Genomic DNA, 19,645 nt, shown 5'->3' with positions numbered 1-19,645 from the left:
TACTTTTGCTGCGAAAGAACGGCGTCGTTTACGTCCTAATAGAGAAAAAAAACCATCTGTGTTCAGTTTGACCAGTATTGACCCAGCACAGTCGTCGGGTAACAACAGTTGTATGTTTCCAACTCAAATTTGCTGGTTCTTTGCCAAACACAGCACATGATTGCCACAAGGATCCACGAACAAGAAATATAAGATAGTGCAATAACAGAACAAGTTCAAGAAAAAGAAAGTCGTTTGTAACGTAGTAGAGAATATTTATTTTTGGTATTTCAATGTTTTACCCAAAAAAATGCAATTAGCATCGAGAGTAGAAAAAAACAAAAGCAATTTGAGAAAACGTAAAGTGGCTCTTTATTTCAATGAGCACTAGTAACGTTTCCCCTGACAGAATTCTCCGCAGAACCTGCCAATCAATCATTGGAAGTGAAACACATCCAATGAGAAAAACCTCAGTCTTTACATAATACTAAATAGAAAGGTAGGGATAATGTACATACTGAGCACATCGAAGTGCTAAGACACATTCTGCTCGATTTACAAGTCTTCGACAATGAAACCCTTGTGAGAGACATAGATACCATCCAAAAACTTACGGATATCCTTGTTTCTAACACGGCAGATTTGTTGCAAGTCGGCGGCGTTTTGAGAGACATCTTCAACCGAGTTACCGGATAGGACGATTTCGTCCTTGACGTTAGTGGAAAATTCGATGGTAACACCGTCTCTGACTGGGACGTTTCTGATCTTCTTGTCACCCAAGAAGTTTCTGATTTCAATGAATTTAGCACCGTCTTTTTCGACAATGTTAACGTTGATTGGGAAATGCGCATATACGTATCTCATCTTGTACTTGTAACCTTTGGTGACACCAGTAATCATGTTGTCAACTAAAGATTTGACGGTTCTCAAAGCAGCAACATGCTTTCTGTCACCATTATGCACGGCGACCTTAATCAATTGGTTGCTAACCTTGGTGAAAGTAACATCAATGTGTTTCAAGTTCTTGGTCAAAGTACCTCTTGGACCGACAACCTTGACGATTCTGGACTTGATGTTGACAGAGACACCTTCTGGGACTTCAACTTGTTGTTCGGTTTGAATGTACTTCATTTCTGTGATTGTTGACGGCTAGGACTTGCTTTCTTACTGCTTTACTGAAAAATTTATACAAAAATAGGAAAACAAGCGAAAGAAAGGGAATGATGTTCAAGTATACTATACACTTTTTTTTTCAAGTTTGTCGTCCGTTTAAATATTTTTCACATTTCTTCTGCGTCGCTTTGAGAGAAAAAAAAAAAAAGAAAAAAAATTCAATTGTTGCCGTTGCTTAAAACAAAGCAAAGGTGAAAATTTAACTTTTAATGCAGTCTTTAAAAAGAAAAACAGTGCACCACATCACCCTGGACGTCGCATACAAATGGATTACTACTTGTGTAAGAGTATTACCTGTACATGTTTCCCTGTAGTTCATAGCAGGAAGAATGTGTAGCATATCAGCATGTGACAGATTAGTGCGAAGGTTTTGAGTCTGATTATTTTTCTGGCATTAAGCTTATGATTCTGAAGAGTGGCGCCCGTTGCAATGGCATCGTAAACTTTTCTTATATAAAACAAATTAATAACCCAGTTTGTACCTAGTCTCGATGTGATGTGCTTTAGTTACAGGTTGGTGCGACTACTTGCGTCGTCTTCTTTTCTTTCTTATAACCAGATTTATAAATCCCTCTCTATTTGCTGTCCTTTCATCACTTTTTTGACATAAAAAAATAGAAGCCAAAAAAAAAGGGCAAAACATAAAAGAAAAAGTAAGACGTTAAAAGAACTGGAGAAAAGAAGATTCTTTCTCAAAGCCCAATCAGAAGAAAATTAAAATATATGTTTGACACTACAGAAAACCAATAAATACTAGTATTCAAGTTTGATAGAATATCAATTGTAGGAATCATATGTCTCCGTGGCTTACGATAGTGTTTTATAATTCTTCAACTTAATGGGTCTAGGTTATTTTCTCGATTACACTTTAGGATTATCTTCTCTTGAACTGCAACACTTTGACGGCTTCTTCCTGCCTCTTTCTGTGCCATGTAATCGTTCCCTTAGCATTGGTGATGACTTATGCGGACCCCGCCTTAGAATCCTCTGCACAACATTACCGAAAATCTTCGGTTTCGCTCATAAAAGAGGGAAAAAAATTCGCTCGCCCTGTGCCATTCGGATTCTTTGTAGGTAAAATAGTAAATAAAGAAAAAAAAATGCCATTGATTCCGCATTTTTAAAGGTAAACAAAAGAAGTGACATACACAAGATCACCATATTTTTGTACGACTTAGGACACCATAGAGCAGTCTTTTCCCGGTAAAACAAACCGCCAATAGACAGGATCGCATTAAAGAACAGGTGACTAGGAACTCTGTGAGGCTAAACTTTCTGATTCCCTTGCAGTAGTGATCATTGCTTGAATAACAAAGAAAAGCGGTACGATACACACAAATATAGACGTGCTTCTCTCGATTTCTTCCTCAAAACTGTATCAATGCTCAAGAAATGTCCTGCAATAATTTTAACGAGATGAACGAACTAAATATCGCTCAAACGAATCGTGGCAACACCAAATATACCGCTCAGCATCACCAGGGTGTAGTCAATGCCATCGTCTCTTCGCTTACAGCTCCAGATCAACCTACCACTGTGTCATTGCAATACTCGAACGACAAGAACATGGCCACGGAAATACAAGCTTATGCCAAACTATCCGGACCCAACTGGACCTATTATGTGAAAGATTTGGAAGTTTCCATTGGAAGAAACACTGATCCCTTGAACAACCCACTCACGGAAAACACAGATGGTGTGAAGAGCTCATATCGAGTAAACATTGATCTCGGACCTGCAAAAGTCGTCTCTAGAAAGCATGCCATAATAAAATATAATATGAATATAGGTGGTTGGGAACTACACATTTTAGGTCGTAACGGCGCCAAAGTAAACTTTCAAAGGGCTCATAATGGCCCCAGTAATCCTCCCATTCGATTATCTTCGGGAACTTTGTTAGATATAGGCGGGACACAGATGATGTTCATCCTTCCCGATAGTGATCCAGTCATTGCACCTATTTGTATAGAACATTTGATGCCTAACTTAATAAACATGTATGGATTCCAAGGTAACAACAACCCTTTGCTAAAAGATATCATCAAACAGTCTAATTATGCTAAGCAGAGGCAACTAACCTCCAATCAACAAATCAAAGGGTTTAAGCTCTATGGAAGCGGTACAAATGCTTCCTTTGGCAACGGGGCAAACTTGGGGTCTAACGAACAAGGCGTCTTTAACAACAACAGCAATAAAAGCAAGAACGGCTATTTTACCTCCACCAACCCCAACTATACAGCAACAGCAACAACAGGCAATTCTCTGAACCCACAAGCCGCATCTCCACAAGGTCCTTCTAATACCATAATTGCGGCAAATTTTGTTGATTCATATAAATCGTCGAATGCGTATCCCCAAGCTTTGGATTTCACTTCAGATTTATCCCATGATGAGAACAGAAACGTTAAACCGCCTCATTCATACGCGACCATGATTACACAAGCCATACTATCATCCCCGGAGGGAGTAATTTCATTAGCGGACATTTATAAGTATATTTCGTCCAATTATGCCTATTACAGGTTTGCCAAATCCGGCTGGCAAAATTCGATTAGACATAATTTGTCATTGAACAAAGCATTCGAAAAAGTTCCAAGGAGACCCAATGAACCAGGTAAAGGTATGAAATGGAGAATCAGTGAGTCTTATCAACAAGATTTTTTAAGTAAGTGGAATACAGGAAAAGTGGGAAAAATTAGGCGCGGATCTTCCGTGGCAAGACAATTACAGTTACATATGGCAAAGTTTAACACTTTGCCCATGGAAATGGAAAATAGGTTAACGCCTAACATGACAAAACCACCTAAACGCCAACTTCAATCTCACAACGTCTTAGAAACATCAAATAATAATATGATAGAAGGGTTCGTGCCTCATATGCCACCACCACAGTCTCAACCACTTGTATCGCACCAATCTCACCAACAAACACAACAGCCATCATCACAACAACAACAACAGCAAGAAATTCAATTTACGTTCACGGATGCACAAAATCGAAATATAGCATTAGCAAGACCTATCAAGACGCCACAATTACAAGCTCCCAATTCAAATTCCAATACAAACTCAAATAAAAATAATATGACGGAATATAAAGAATCACTTCACCCACCTGTAATATCAATATCACAAATGAATAGGCAATCTCCAAATAACGCTCTAGTTTCGTTCACCAATGCATGTGCTACTTCCAAAGTAATAAACTACATCAACGATAGCGCCAACAAACCAGCTAACAATAGCAACGATAGAAAAATGAATCCACCTACGATAACTACGTCTCCGCCAGATGAGAACGGCAATTCAGAGCCAACAACTGCCGCATCCTCCGCGAATTCTAACTTGGTGCCACATGTAGGAACAACAACTTCTTCACTAGCATCAAATAACTTACATCTTTCTCAACCCTATGATACACTATTAAGGTCTCCTACTAAAGCATTTCATATTACAGCGATGGAAGCATATACGCCAGAAAGAGGCAGTGCTAATAGGGCCAGGTCACCCCTTCATAGTAATAATAGTACTACTAACAATAATATTACAAATAATCTTAATTCACAAACGAACGGAATAGAAAACAAACCAACAGGCTTAACATCGGATTCTAACGTCTTGAAAAACATGGAATCAAACAATGATAATAAACGGCTGACTCCATCAACAGGGAAGTCGCAGAATGTGAAAAGTTCGCCAGGTGTATGGAATTTACTACAATTTAGCTCTGTAAACAACACACCGGCCACCAACAATGGAAGCTATAAGGGGGGGTTTTCCACAAATCAAGACATCAAGGTGAATGGCAGCGAGAATGCTCCTTTGGAGAAAGGTTCAGATTCAAACTCAAATGATCTGGAAACAAAAGATATTAATTCTTCACCATTGAAAAACCAAGGTGACAGCTCCACTAATGACAGAGAACTAATATTAGATACGGACGGTGCAAAGATCAGTATTATTAACAATTAAATTAAGAAACGAGTTAAAATACCAAAACTGAATAAGTAAATGAAGGATGACTAAGGAAGGTATGACCAGAAAAGCAACTTTTGCACAATTCCATTGTTAATCAAAGTAAAATCACGAGGTACGTATATAAATGCTTTCATATACTGTATTTATTCACTATGCATTCCATTTTTCAATTTTCTCTCTGTTTGGTCATCAAACTTTCGTGTACTTTTAAACGCTATTTTCTTCAATTCTCACTTCACATAATATATGCTGTTTTCTATCCTTGTCATTTTTAAATCCGTACATACTACTTAACCCAAACATTGTATATAAGTCTGACCGGCGAGATGATTATTTTATTTCTTAACGCTTTGAGGAGCGGGTGGAAAAACAGCGACAAATCGTTTCCCCCCATGACCCTCTCACCTATAGCGCCTGCTAGGCTAGGCCATCACCAAGTCATGGCCTTCCATCTGGTCCTTGTAACAATTGCGGAGCGTGGGACGGTTGCTGATCGCTTTGTAGACAGACTCCCGGCAGGTCACAGCTTGGTGTTCTCACAGTGTACAGTAGCGGTATCGCATGCTGGAAAATTAATCTGATTTTGGTGAAACTGATTAATACATCTTTAACATTCATAGACATTACACTAAGTACATTCCACTAAGGTATTATACAACCAACCAACCATAAAAGATGTCTCAACCAGTCGTTGTTATTGATGGTACGTAAAGATTTCTCATTTAACATAATAAATTGAATATACATGTGGAGGAAGGTACGAGAAACGTTATAGAGTGTGATATTCTAATATGATAACATCGGACGAAACTTATAATGAGTGAATAGCAGGAGTAACTAATATCGGGGAACTTAACAGGATTGTTACTCTGTAGAGGAAACACTAGAAAATATAATACTTGAAACGCCAAAGTTCTAGCTGCGCACGTTATTTCTGGAAACTTAAACTTTCACCGTCGTGCGCAGTGCTTCTAATTGAGGGAATAGGAGGTATTATTGGAATCTTCAAAAAAAGAATTTGCAGGTTTCCATAGCTGAAATAAAAGTGACGGAAAACTCTAATTGATGTTCTATATTCAATTTATTCAGGAAAAGAAACTGAGAATAAAACAAGATTAACATTTACTAACTTTAATTTCTTCTTTTTATTATAGCTAAGGATCATTTGTTGGGTCGTTTGGCCTCCACTATTGCCAAGCAAGTATTGAACGGTCAAAAGATTGTTGTTGTCAGAGCTGAAGCTTTGAACATTTCTGGTGAATTCTTCAGAAACAAGTTGAAGTATCATGACTTTTTGAGAAAGGCTACTGCTTTCAACAAGACCCGTGGTCCATTCCATTTCAGAGCTCCATCTAGAATTCTTTACAAGGCTATTCGTGGTATGGTTTCCCACAAGACCGCTCGTGGTAAGGCTGCCTTGGAACGTTTAAAGATCTTCGAAGGTATTCCACCTCCATACGACAAGAAGAAGAGAGTTGTCGTTCCTCAAGCTTTGAGAGTTTTGAGATTGAAGCCAGGTAGAAAGTACACCACCTTGGGTAAATTGTCTACTTCTGTCGGTTGGAAATACGAAGATGTTGTCGCTAAATTAGAAGACAAGAGAAAGGTCAGATCTGCTGAATACTACGCCAAGAAGAGAGCTTTTGCCAAGAAGGTTTCTTCTGCTTCTGCTGCTGCTTCTGAATCCGATGTTGCTAAGCAATTAGCTTCTTTCGGTTACTAAATTTCATGAAACAGTTTGTAATCAATCTTATCTCTTATTTTTTGCAAAACAACAAAACCACCCTACATTTTTAGTTATTTTTATTTATTTTGTTTCACATTTTAAATAATATCAATAACAGATAAATAAACATATTAAAACACTGGTATAAATTCTAATAGATCAGATTTTTTTGAGTGTGGCCTGCTTATTTTAGAAGGAAAGGTAGCATAAAGATACGAGACCCTCAATCTTCACTAAGGCAAAGCGTAAAAGAACGATGTTTGAAGAAAATTTTTAATATTTTATTATATATATTCTTTATATACATGACTATCGATATTATTCGCATTAACAGGTTAAGTAAGTCGAAATTGGAAATATGGGCATGATGACTACTTCTAAGGTGCTTTCATCTGCTACCCAGATTGAACCGAACTGTTGCTTAAACGCTTGGTAATGGGGACAATAGGTTCAAAAAATTTGGCCTATTGGAGGTATGAGCCCAGCCTAAATATAGAACAAAAGGAATCCAGCCATAATGGGCTACATTATGGGTCAAGGTTAGAACTTTGGAGATACGTTCTTTAGATTCATCACTTAGGATAAAAGATGGTAGGAAACTCATGGTCTATCTGTTAACTGTTTATTAAGGCAAATCTTAAGGGATAAAATAAAATAAATACTTATACAGATATATAAAGCCTGAAAGTAATATGTTTTAATTTATTCTTAACACTCAGTGTATTTGCTTCTTTGCTAACTTCAACCTATTTCATGTGAAGTGAAAAAACAAAGCCGTTAATGTGCCGTTCGACGTGATTTGTGGGTATCAAGGGCAGATTGAAGTAAGAAGATGTAAAATTTAGACAAGCGAAGCATTCCAGTATAACTTATACGTATTTGAGTATCATATTTTCTTCTTTTTTTATTTTCTTTTATATATACAAAAAACAAATTGAAATTTTTCTTCAGGATACGTATTCAATAATGAATTTCTTCATTTTAACCTCATAACAGCATTTCCAAAGGATTTTCAACGACAGTCTTCAATTCTTTCATGAATTCAGCACCCTTTGCACCGTCAATAGTTCTATGGTCAAAGGTTCCTGTTATGGTGACTTGGTTATCGAAGGAGAATCCGTTTTCGGCAGCGGCATCTTCTACGGCGACCCTTTCAACAGTAGCAATAGCTAAGATTGTAGATTGTGGTGGATTGATAATTGAAGTGAACATGTTGACAGCGTTATTCATACCCATGTTGGAAATGCAAATGGTACCACCTTGGAACTCCTCTGGAGCCAGTTTGTTTATTCTGGCACGCTTGACCAATTCCTTAATCTCATTGGAGATTTGCGACAGACCCTTGGCCTCACAGTTTTTAACAATTGGCGTCAATAACCCTGTTGGAGTAGCAACTGCGACAGAAACATCAACATTCTTGAATTTACGAATAACGTTTTCATTAGGTAACCAGTACGCATTGGCGTCTGGTACCCTCTTAGCTGCAACGGTAATGGCTTTCACTAACAAGTCATTAATTGACAATTTGAACTTGTCATTTGCCGTAGCATTCAAGGATTGTCTCAATTTTAGAAGTTTGGAAACAGATATCTTGGAAGAAACAATGTATGATGGAATACCTTGAGTTGATTGCAATAAACGTTCCCCAATGATACTTCTCATGGTTGAGATAGGAACATCTTCGTATGATGCTGTAGAAGAAGGCGACGGAGCAGAGCCGGCACTGGCACTCGAAGTGGCAGAGGCAGCAGCAGGGGAAGCAGCTGAAACACCACTAGTCACGGAAGCCTGCTTAGAAGACTTTTCTAGATATGACTCAATGTCAGCCTTAGTGATTCTACCGCGAGGTCCTGTACCCTGGACATCATTCAAAGAGATACCCTTTTCCAAAGCAATGGTCTTGGCAACTGGAGAGGCAAAAATTCTACCTTGAGGGGCTGATACCTTGCTTTTATTAGATTCGACAGTAGAAGTCTTGGTTTTCTCAGCTGGCGCTTGCTGTCCATTTTCTCCCTGTGCTTCAACAGGTTGAGTCTTCGTGCTAGCCTTAACATCAGAACCTGAGTCCTCCAACTTAAAATCCTTGAAAGCTGGTACATCGTTTTTATCCTCCACATACACAGCAATAGGCTTATTAACTGGAATGTCCTTGGTACCTTCAGGGACTAAGATCTTGGCTAAGTAACCATCTTCTTGAAATTCGAAGTCCATTTGAGCCTTATCCGTTTCGATTTCTGCAATCACTTCACCAGGAGCCAGTTGGTCACCTTCCTTTTTAGTCCAAACAGCAAGGTTACCTTGGGTCATAGTGGGGGACAATGCTGGCATACCAATGATGGTGTGCTCTGGATATGATGCATAGCACCTCAATTGCAGTCTCAATGATCTGGTGAGCACTGAGCTTCTGGATATTTTTGGAAGTACCCTGACAAAAGCAGACATAGTACGTTGATAAAAGTGTTAGTTATGCTGGATACAGTTTGCAGCCACAGTAAATAGAGATCTTGCACTAACAGGTAAACACAATAGCCTCTCTTCTAGTCGTTGGCTGGTTATCTCGAACTGTTGTTCTTTGCGGAGCGCGGGGGAAAGAAGGAGGACCGGTCACGCTTCACGGATGGCAAGAATGGCAACGTATAGCATATGACTCGTACGATTTGTTGAAGATGAATGTAGCATTACATACAGGTATATAGGTGCAAACTGGAGTTATTATTGATACCAATTATCCAGGGTTATTAATCTCTTCCTTCTGGGGGGCTTGGTCACCATCTGGAGCTGCAATTGCTTCGTCTTTTGTGCAGCGTTCTTTCTGCTGTCCATATATTGTTCTTCCCACTTAATGAGGATACTGTCTCTAGCGGGGTCATCTAAGAGAGTCTGGCATGTCTGCCAAGAAAACCTTACCATGTTAGCTGGCCAACCCATAAGAGTTGTTTGGTTACGCTTCAGCCATGCCACCGTCTTTGGGTCGGATGGGTATCCAGAACCCAGAACCTCATCGGAATTCCTCTTTAGGGACTCGACTAGTATATCTCTAGTTACCTTCGCAACGACACTCGCCACACTGACCATACAGTATAAGGAGTCTGCCTTCTTGGCTACTGTGAACTTGATACCGGGAAACCGCTGTTCCAATTTCTTCTGATAGGACGCTGGTGGTCCAACGGTGTCCACATACACGTGATCGAGCTTAACGTTCTGCTTTATCACGCCCTCGATTAGAGCCATTGTGACATCGTGCGCTTGCTCATTCAAATTATAGTTTCTTGTTGGTGGGAATTTGCTCATTCCTCTGGAGATGTCCAATGGCGTGATGCACGTGGTTGCGTAGCCGACCTGGGTTAGCTCTTCATTATTCTCGTACATCTTGGCAAACAGCATTCTTCTGATGGGATCTGTGAGTTTTTTGGAATCGTCAAACTCGTAGTTAGGGATTATGTTTTCATCCTGGTATTTCTGTGTAGAATAGGCTACGGCGTAAACCATTGGCCCCATCACAGGCCCTCTGCCAGCTTCATCGATGCCCATTATCACTGGGGAAACATTCTGTTCCAAGAGCGCTGTTGGGACAGGTGAAAAATAGGATCTAGTATGTGAAGAACCTAAGGATGCTTCTACCGTGGGAGGTATCATTATTTCGTGACAATGTGGTATTCAGTCGTGGTTTCAGATAATCCAAGCATATCCTCAACTAATTATTTGTGTAAACTTATTTGATTTTTCGCGTAGCGAAGTTTACTAATATGAAAGGAAAGAAAAAAGAAGCATACGTAGACGCTGTTCTATTTATTCACAATATATATCAAATTTATTTACAAAAGCATTATCAAAACTTGCAGTTTTATTGCCTATTTACATCATCCACACATCCAAAGGGTAGAACCTCTTCTATTCTCTTCTTGTCGCAGAACAGCATACACAACCTGTCTATACCGAGACCAAAGCCACCTATCGGAGGCATACCATATTTCATCGCCTCAATGTATTGATGGTCAATGACTGGCGATAGCGTATCGATTTTATTTCCTGTCAGTTCGTTGATTTGTTTTTGTTGTATAAATTTTTCTAGTTGCAATTGGGGGCAGTTCTCTTCTTCATAAGCGTTGATATATTCCTTACCTTTGATGAAAACTTCGAATCTCTTGGTGATTTGATTATTGCACGAATCGGTTTTGGCTAAGGGCGATAGTATCACAGGCTGATGGTATATTATTGTGGGCAAGATTGTGTGGCAATGGCGCTGTTCCAAGAAAACATCCGATAGCTTGTTTAGGATTTGTAGGGAGGATAGTTGCTTAGTCTCATCTGTAGAAGAAAAATACTTATCTATAACGTCTTTTGGTAAAATTCTTAAAAGTTCCGTCGGTGTATTAATATCCAGTCCGGGGGCCATCAAATCAATACCAAGTTCTTTGTTTAAAGTAGGTAAGAATTCGATTTTCTTAAATGTCCAGTTGTTCTCGGATAATTCCAGATATAACTCATTGAAGGTTTTGGGAACGGGCAGATGTCTGTCTTGGAAAAATGTTTGTAAGTTTACCATTAAAAACTTGAACAGTTCTTCTGTTCTCATGATTAAATCGTCCATTGACATGAACGATTCATAAAACTCCAGAGTGGAGAACTCGGGATTATGCGTGGAATCAATACTTTCATTTCTAAAGGCCTTCCCTATCTCAAACACCTTTTGGACGCCACTGATAACAAGCCTCTTCAGCCATAACTCTGGCGCGATACGTAACTCTAAATGGTCAAAATCCTTCGAAGATGTTAAAAAAGACTTTGCCATAGCACCGTTAGATTTCGATGATAGTATAGGTGTTTCAACTTCAACAAAATTTCTAACGTCTAAAAACTTTCTCAAAAGCTTGATGATATGAGCCCTTATCAACAGTGTTTCAGTACCGTTTAACTGGTAATCAGCAACCCTATTAGACTTGATCTTAGTTTCATCATTTAGTTTGGAAGGCAAAGGTAGTTGCGAAACGGACAAGATTATAGGTAGCCTATTGCATATTAGGGACAACATCTTGAGTCTGGATTTAGAAAAGCCGGGGTAACCTAAAGCCTTGATATAGTCGCCTTTCTTTAAAAAGTTCATACGCTCTGGGAAGTTTGCCTTATCTTCACTACTCCCGTTGATTTGATTATAGTTGACAATCAACTGCAATTGAGAGGTGCTTTTCAATCCATCGCTGGCACTGTATAAATCAATAAAAACAATCTTCTGTCCTGAAAATCTAATATTCTTGATTCTACCATTAATACTAAGCAGCCAATTGGGATGATCCTCATGGTTCAAAATAGAGGGATTGCCCGAAAATTTCTCGTTAAAGTCTCTGATGCTGACCTCCTTATAGCCCTGGCATAAACCATGAAGCTCTGACATCGAAGGATAATATCTATTTAAGTCTTCCACAATCTGAGCGTTCCTCCTGGTGGCCTCCATCTTGCTTGTATCGACCGCATGCGCTAGAGAGTACAGTCTACCCCTGCTACTGCGACACCTACCCCACAGCCACTTTGGTACAAATATAAAACAGCGTCTTCTTAACAGATCGTTCATCGGCAATCATATACCATTGCTGCTATGCTACCAACATCTTGCTCTCCAGTATTGTTTCGGATACTCATTAAAGCCACTATATTAGTCTATTCATCTCGGCGAAGATCACTCCGCGGTGCCCAGGGGATTATATTTCCGCTTTTATCATGAATAAAGTAGTAATCCTTTTACAGATCCAAGGATTTTAAAACAGAAACAGGAACAGTGAAAAGTGTCTCGAGAAAAATCTAAGTGCTGTCAAACAAAACCGCCAGAAAAGACGGTATGTGTGTGTATAAGTCCAATTTGAATAACAGCAACCCTTCTTTTATATTCGAAAGAACCGTTCAGGATGTAAACTCAAATGACCTATTTCTTCAACCCCCGGTGTCTGCTTCTAACACAGCTCATAGTTCTAGATCCAACAGTTTTTATAACTTACAAACTGTTTCTCCGATACCTATCTCTAGTAGCAAGGTCAAAACTCCGTCGTTGAGGAAGAATTCTAATAATGTCTCTTCTCCGCTAGAAAACATTATGCCAACCTCCAGGTCGGTGTCGAATTCCACCACGAGCTCACTGGCACATCAAGAGTACATTTTGAACCCCCTTTCAGACATGCATCACCATCATAACCGCCGTCGTACCCTAGAAAACTCGGTTGCTCCCGCTTTAGACGCTAGTTGCTCACTAGTGAACGATGAAAATACAGACCTTAGCGATGTCGATATGGTTTATTCAAGAAGACCTTCCTCTACTGTTGGCTTGAATATGGCTCTATTGGGCAGAACAAATAGTGCTACCCTTCCCTCATCGGAACCTTCGCCAGCGTCTCCGGACCTTAAACTTTCAAGATCTTATTCACATTCTGCCGCAAGTCGTCCGACTTTAAATAACATTAACAACACTGGGATGACCACTACAACATCAAATGGAGAACCCAACTCAAGAATCTTAAGATTCTACTCTTATGTTGATATGCTCAACGATGAAAAACTTACACAAACAAATAGTACCCCAGTATCTAGACCACCTATGAAATCTCAAGCATGTTCATGCCCTTTCCTACTTAAAAGGTCTCAACCACAACCATACTCATCATCATCAGCGACAACAACATTTTCAAATCCTTTCATCAAGAGCACAGAATTACCATCTGGTTCGCCCTATGTCTCCCCACAACAAACCGCCAGACGATATTCTAATAATAATATTAACACCTCTAAATCGCCCAGAAACCGGTCATCTTCAATACTACTACAAAGACAATCAATTCTGTCAAACACAGAACCTGTCACAAATATAAGGAGGAATCCCAGATTTCAAATAGAATCAAGCGACAGTGAAGAAGAAGATTTATCGATAGACATGCTGGAACACTCCTTTCCCTTAACTTCGTCTTTGCGTTCGGGAGCAAACTTGGCAAGCAATCCGGAGTTAGCAAATCAGATACCTTTATCATCATCTTCTTCATATACAGCAATAGCCAAGTCTATGCCCTTAGCAACCGATCCCTCATATGTGTCTTCTTCTAATACGTTAACTTCTGACCATGAATTAAGAATTGAAAAAGTTAGTGAAGTACTCAAGAAAAAAGTTTCAAATAGTGGGTTTTCAACCGATTTTACCAGTTGTGATACATAAAGTACTCTTTCCTTCATATTTCTTCCATTCGTTCGTTTTGTTTTTTTCAATTTATGTCTTCATATGATTATGTTTCTGTTTTTGTTTTTTATGTAGATATACTTACAGATACATTGATAAACTCATTAAAAGAAAGCAAAATTGCAAGGTTAAAATAAAAATAAAAAATATGTACATCTTAAGCCCTCTACTTTTTTTTTTCTCATACTCCCTCCCTTTAACACACTTTTTTCTAAAAAAACCATAGTAGACTTATATAAATCTTCATTGGAGTTATTTTTATCAGCTTTTACAAATCTATGAATATCACAAATAGTCTTTCTTGTTAGCAGTCCTTATGAATCTTCTTAGTTGCCATTCAACATCAGCATCTTTGTTTTCTAATGTTCCTAACCTCAATTCAAACAATCTCATTTCAAATCTAGGTCCAACTTCGGCAATCTCTACACCCTCTCTTGTTCTTACATATACATGTTGTCTGACACTGATGAAGTCACCTCTATTCGCAAATGTAATTACTCTTTCAGAATCTTTTTTGGGTCCCGCATTAAATAAATGCTTTAAAATACAGACTACTCTTTTACCTAAATCTGTTGTGAAGTTATCAAATATCAGGTGTGGATTAACTTCACTTTGGTTACCGGCATTCATAATATCATGTCTCATAACAACATTATGTAAACTAAACTGTGCAGTAGGCCCATGTGGAAAATGTGATATGGTCAAAGAAGTTGGGACACCTCTATGTTCATGTAATATCACTAAATCTGTGGTACCCGATTTTTTACAGGCATCCACCAGGTTTGGCATCACATAATTACCTCTGTTCAGCCTAACAGCATTAGGGAATAACAGTTTGATTTCCTTAGCAAATTGCGAGAGACGTGTGCTTGGGTCACGAGACGTTGTGACGATGATTCTTGGATCCGTTATACCACTTGTGGCTGCATATTCATCATCAACTTGTAAATCGGCCTCTTCTTCGCCCTCTTTTAGACTCTGGTCGTACCTGAAATCTTTTTGTAAAGCCTCATCTTCTGCTAGTTCTTTTGGCAGTGGCTTCCCCTGGGCTAGCGCTTGTTTAATTATTTGACGTTTTTGTTGCAGTTGAGAATCTTGTAATTCTTGCGCTTTTCTGTATAAATACTCTCTCCTTTCACGAGCTTGTCTTCTTAACATTTCAATTTATTTCTTTTTAGTTTATGTAAGGACTTGGATTACTGGTAATAGCTGAATCTATGCCGCTCAAGTCCTATTATATACAATCAATACCTACGCACTATCCAGTGTATTTTCTCATCTCATCGCAATTCTCAAATAGAAAATTTTTATATTTTTCAAATGCATGTAATATCCATTACCCGAAGTACAATACTATTATTCCAAAAGAAACTCTACTATAGCATAGACAGTAAAGAATATAACATTGTCTTTTTCTTTTAAGATTGGTTTTAAATATCGTGTCTTAATTATTTAGGCTTAGTAATCATATTCGACCTCCATTACTGGTCACAGGATGTAGTGTTTCGGTTCTCTTATTCGTGGCATCATCATTACCATTTCCACTACCGTTTGCAGCACCTGTGTTATCAAGCCGTGATATTGTACGTACCATTTTTTCTTCTTCAGAAATCTCCATTCTGGTCTTTAGAAATCCAGTATTCCTGTTCTTGGATGGAATATCCATCGACTCCCGTCTCAAGAGACGATGCCGCGTACTTCCACCAGTAGCAATTGCCATTCGTTGTTGGTGAATGTTATTAGGTAAGAACATGTGAGTAGATAGGGCGGTAGGAAGTATTGTCTGGGCAGTCAGCGGAGCATTAGACTCATACAAGTGCTTCGATCCATTATTAGAAGGAATGTCCCTTTGTATATCCACCGGTAAGCGCCCACTATTAGCAGCTGGTGGAGGAGATAGCGATGCTAGGGCAGTCACATTGCTTGTTTTCAAGGATGGCTTTTGTAGTTTTATGCCGTTGGCGCTTGGAAGATTTTGTTGCGGTTGACTGCTATGAGAGGACTGAGGAACCGGCGAATTATGTTTGGAAGTATATTCATTGTGTGCAATGTTGTGATTATTACTGATAGTGCTATTTGCCTCACTGAGGAATAGTCCACTAAGTAAACTTTTTCGTACAGGATCATGTGATGTGCTTGAATTGATAGTGTTCGCTGAAGAAACAGATGATTTGGTTGAGTCAAGATTCTGTTGATTTTTAGCAAATAGAAGCTTGTCCCATTGCCTTCTGTAGTATTGATCTGCTTCTTCTTCATTATAATCATCGTAATCCTCATCATCCTCATCAGCGTAAAATTCTGAGTCATTTGAAACGCTATCCCAATCGGAATCTTCATCTTCACTACTAAAAAAGATTTTGTTTTTTCCCTTTCTGGAGGATGTTTTGGAAAGCGACAACTGACCATTTTGTTCATTCTTATAAGACCTGGGTCTTCCGAATAAGGACTCCTTCTGAGGAAGAGAGGACTTTCTACTCCCGACATTTTCAATTGTTGGACTACTGCTCTTAGAAGTCTCCTTATCTATGGAGTTCATGCTCATATCTCTTACATGCTGGAAAGGAGATCTTGACCGCCTTGACTGCAACGGTTTCTTGGTTATAACAGTGCTGGTATCAAAACCAGTAATAATAGTTTGAGGCTCTTCCTTCTTTGGAGTATGGTTGAAATTCTTCATCTTTTGATATTTGTCTGCAAAACTTGAAAATAACCCTGATGCGGTTGATTTAGAGAATTGTCTATTTGAAATAACATCAATTTTCACTTCATTGTTTGTAGAAGTAGTGTTATCTAAGGACCTATCATGTGTGCCTTGTGCAATGGCTGGTGATGTCATAGGTCGAGCCAAAACATTCTGTTTTGCCGTTGTAGGAGGTAAATTTGCCTTCTGAAATGGTGCTTGCTTTACGGTACCCTGTTTTGGCTTTATTCCTTGCTTGTTATTTGGATTCAACACATAATAAATGTTTTTTACACCGTCTCTCTTTTTAGATCGATTAATATCATGCTCTTTTAAAACAGCTTTATTTAGAATTCTCCAACTAATATTGTGCAACCTTTCCCCCTGCTCCACACATTTAGATGCTTTTATTAATGTTAGATAAAGTTCTACATCATCAAATAGGTTTAATCGTTCTGGAGTGAATAAATTAGGTGTGACTTTTAAGAACTTGTTGGTACCTATGTTCGGTACTTCAAGTGCTTTTCGTGACATTTGATTTTTTTTCAGTTAGAGCTATAGAATTATTAGTAATTTAGCTTAGGCAGATGAAATACAACTAAAAGGAGCAGTTTCGTTAGTTCGTCGCTTGAAAGTTGACCTCTGTTCGTTTTCACGTAATGATGTAGTATAATTTTTTCGTTTTACTCAGATCATTCAAAGAAAGACCAAAAAAGAAAAGAGAATGGGCACTTGGGTTATCAAATCCCTACTGCTGAAATCAAACAATATCTTGGCAAATTCGGAAAAATGATCGATACAGGACTGACCTTGCTGTTGTGTAACAAGCGCATGCACGTTCTAACCGTTTTTTTTTTTGCTTTTCTTTAAAGTAACCTCCCACGATCTCTTGGCAGGCACTGAGGAAAAGATAAATAACAACAATATAAGGCGAAAAAACCATTAAAGGGCTAGGGCTGCGATAGTATAGCGACCTGAAAGGCGTTTTTCATTTTCTTACATAAGAGTACAATTATGTTCATTGTTGAGAATAAGGTAATGTCCTTGTATTTATAATAGTGATACAAAAAAATATAAATAAGAAATGTATATCATTTTTGCATGCCTATATATGTAGCCTTCAATATCCATTAATATCATGGTCATAAAAACCGCTTACCGGTGAGGAATATTTATTTCGTTTCGTTTCATTATTATTATTGCTTTCGCCAAATCGAGGGTCGTTCCTCTTTCGAGAATCTCTTTCATGAATTAAATCATCAAGGTCGTCATCTTCGATAATTTTACTGCTTAAATCAGGAGCCTCGAAACTACTTAAAACGTGTTCTTCTACATTGTCGTAGGACTTTTCTAAATCACAATAGCAGTCTGCATCCGTAGTTTCCATGGCTGAACGTTCAGCATTAATATACTTATCATTAGCGAGAATACTCTTTACCTTCGCGGCATTTTCAGGTTCTAATCTCTCTGGATAGGTCACATCAAATTTAACGTATAAGTGACCAAACCCGCTCCGAACTCCATTGATAAACTTAGGCATGCCCATGTTTTCGACAGTCTTAAAACAACCAGGCTTAAGTACTTCGCCAGGTATAATATCGATTTTGATCAGCTTACCACTGGGGTGTCCTTCAATATAAACGATACCTCCACATAAACTGGTCATCAAATCGACTTCACATTTCTTACAAATTAGATCGCAATTATCGGTGATCTGGAACTTGGGATCTTTCAGCCTTAGAATGGTAATGACAACATCACCTGGTATAACTTTCTCACGACCACCTCCTTTAGTACTAATAACTTCATCGCCTTCACCCGTGAGTACTATTAGCTGATTATGGCATGAGCCCGGTTGGACGGTCACCTGAAGAATCTTCCTTTGCTTAATGAAGCCAAGGCCCTGGCACTGTTCGCAAATATCTTTATTCTTGACAAATGTCCCGGCACCCCCGCAATCAGCACAAGTTTGAGACCAGCTTTGTACTAATGGCCCCATACGTTTGGTTTGAGTTTGAATACCTTGTCCTTTGCATGGTTTGCATGTATACTTCCTCAAACCCCCATGTCCATCACAAACATGGCATATTCTTGTTCTATTTAGGCCCAATTTAGCGGTCTTACCCATATATAGTTCCTTCAATGTACACTTAAGATTATGCTTGATATCGGGACCCCTATTTAAATGATGCTCCTCACCAGTGGTGTTGTATTTTGATGACGGGGAGTACAAACTGTTCATGCCACTGCCGTTACCAAATGGAAAATTCGGTGTAGAGCTCCCATTAAAGCTAAAATTGAAACTATTCTTAGCACCATTGGAAGAGGAGCTGGCAGAACTACTGAAGAACTGGGCAAAAAGATCCCCCGGGGATAGATCTGGGAAGGACATTCCCTCTGTATCAAAGCCTGCGGATGGATTAAAAACGCTAGATTGCTGGCGTTGCGTCTGAGTTTGTGGATATGCCTGTTGTTGGTACTGCTCTTGAATAAGTGCTTCGTCTGTGGTACCATACTGGTCATAAAGAGATCTTAAGTGGTTATCTTTCAGTACTTCGTATGCCTGGCATATCTCTTGAAATTTTCGCTTGGATTCTTCTGTATGATTGTTCTTATCAGGATGATATTTCAGTGCAGCGTTCCTATAGGCTTTCTTGATTTCTGATGTCGATGCAGTGGCAGTAACATTCAAGGAGTCATATAAAGACGTATTATGTTGCATTCTCCGTATTTTTATATCCCCTTGTAACCAAAAGAATAAATGATGATGAAAGGTAAAATGAGTTCCTCTATATTGTACGTACGGCTTGTTATTTTAGAGGAATAAACGCTGTATTATGGGGGTGATATACTACCGATATAAACTGTGAGTAGAATTAAATTACGATTGTTTGCT

At 38.8% G+C, this 19,645-nt stretch overlaps 10 protein-coding genes across 10 annotated transcripts; 3 read left to right on the top strand and 7 right to left on the bottom strand.

Annotated features, from left to right (window-relative positions):
* Positions 1 to 534: 534 nt before the first annotated feature.
* RPL9B (60S ribosomal protein uL6) lies at positions 535 to 1,110 on the bottom strand (the record flags this gene model as incomplete). Its single annotated transcript, XM_056225328.1, has 1 exon — positions 535 to 1,110. The coding sequence occupies one exon, from the start codon at positions 1,108 to 1,110 to the stop codon at positions 535 to 537; it is 576 nt and encodes a 191-aa protein (XP_056079158.1).
* A 1,434-nt stretch (positions 1,111 to 2,544) lies between these two features.
* Positions 2,545 to 5,124, top strand: FKH2 (forkhead family transcription factor FKH2; the record flags this gene model as incomplete). The annotated part of the gene is made up of 1 exon (XM_056225327.1): positions 2,545 to 5,124. The coding sequence occupies one exon, from the start codon at positions 2,545 to 2,547 to the stop codon at positions 5,122 to 5,124; it is 2,580 nt and encodes an 859-aa protein (XP_056079157.1).
* Positions 5,125 to 5,805: 681 nt separating this feature from the next.
* Positions 5,806 to 6,853, top strand: RPL16B (60S ribosomal protein uL13; the record flags this gene model as incomplete). The annotated part of the gene is made up of 2 exons (XM_056225326.1): positions 5,806 to 5,833; positions 6,285 to 6,853. 2 exons carry the CDS (start codon positions 5,806 to 5,808, stop codon positions 6,851 to 6,853), a joined length of 597 nt encoding a protein of 198 aa, XP_056079156.1.
* Positions 6,854 to 7,843: 990 nt separating this feature from the next.
* LAT1 (dihydrolipoyllysine-residue acetyltransferase) lies at positions 7,844 to 9,298 on the bottom strand (the record flags this gene model as incomplete). The annotated part of the gene is made up of 1 exon (XM_056225325.1): positions 7,844 to 9,298. One exon carries the CDS (start codon positions 9,296 to 9,298, stop codon positions 7,844 to 7,846), a length of 1,455 nt encoding a protein of 484 aa, XP_056079155.1.
* A 270-nt stretch (positions 9,299 to 9,568) lies between these two features.
* On the bottom strand, positions 9,569 to 10,492 carry RNH201 (ribonuclease H2 catalytic subunit RNH201; the record flags this gene model as incomplete). Its single annotated transcript, XM_056225324.1, has 1 exon — positions 9,569 to 10,492. The coding sequence occupies one exon, from the start codon at positions 10,490 to 10,492 to the stop codon at positions 9,569 to 9,571; it is 924 nt and encodes a 307-aa protein (XP_056079154.1).
* Positions 10,493 to 10,700: 208 nt separating this feature from the next.
* On the bottom strand, positions 10,701 to 12,425 carry MSK1 (lysine--tRNA ligase MSK1; the record flags this gene model as incomplete). Its single annotated transcript, XM_056225323.1, has 1 exon — positions 10,701 to 12,425. The coding sequence occupies one exon, from the start codon at positions 12,423 to 12,425 to the stop codon at positions 10,701 to 10,703; it is 1,725 nt and encodes a 574-aa protein (XP_056079153.1).
* Positions 12,426 to 12,689: 264 nt separating this feature from the next.
* MLF3 (Mlf3p) lies at positions 12,690 to 14,048 on the top strand (the record flags this gene model as incomplete). The annotated part of the gene is made up of 1 exon (XM_056225322.1): positions 12,690 to 14,048. The coding sequence occupies one exon, from the start codon at positions 12,690 to 12,692 to the stop codon at positions 14,046 to 14,048; it is 1,359 nt and encodes a 452-aa protein (XP_056079152.1).
* A 306-nt stretch (positions 14,049 to 14,354) lies between these two features.
* On the bottom strand, positions 14,355 to 15,227 carry IMP4 (snoRNA-binding rRNA-processing protein IMP4; the record flags this gene model as incomplete). Its single annotated transcript, XM_056225321.1, has 1 exon — positions 14,355 to 15,227. One exon carries the CDS (start codon positions 15,225 to 15,227, stop codon positions 14,355 to 14,357), a length of 873 nt encoding a protein of 290 aa, XP_056079151.1.
* Positions 15,228 to 15,534: 307 nt separating this feature from the next.
* MKS1 (Mks1p) lies at positions 15,535 to 17,283 on the bottom strand (the record flags this gene model as incomplete). Its single annotated transcript, XM_056225320.1, has 1 exon — positions 15,535 to 17,283. One exon carries the CDS (start codon positions 17,281 to 17,283, stop codon positions 15,535 to 15,537), a length of 1,749 nt encoding a protein of 582 aa, XP_056079150.1.
* A 586-nt stretch (positions 17,284 to 17,869) lies between these two features.
* Positions 17,870 to 19,471, bottom strand: APJ1 (Apj1p; the record flags this gene model as incomplete). Its single annotated transcript, XM_056225318.1, has 1 exon — positions 17,870 to 19,471. One exon carries the CDS (start codon positions 19,469 to 19,471, stop codon positions 17,870 to 17,872), a length of 1,602 nt encoding a protein of 533 aa, XP_056079149.1.
* Between the last annotated feature and the right edge of the window lie 174 nt (positions 19,472 to 19,645).

This window comes from Saccharomyces mikatae (genome assembly GCF_947241705.1).
Source record: "Saccharomyces mikatae IFO 1815 strain IFO1815 genome assembly, chromosome: 14".
Lineage (NCBI taxonomy): Eukaryota > Fungi > Ascomycota > Saccharomycetes > Saccharomycetales > Saccharomycetaceae > Saccharomyces > Saccharomyces mikatae.
The sequence above is the reverse complement of the archived record's forward strand: the minus strand, read 5'-3'. Positions and strand labels throughout refer to the sequence as shown.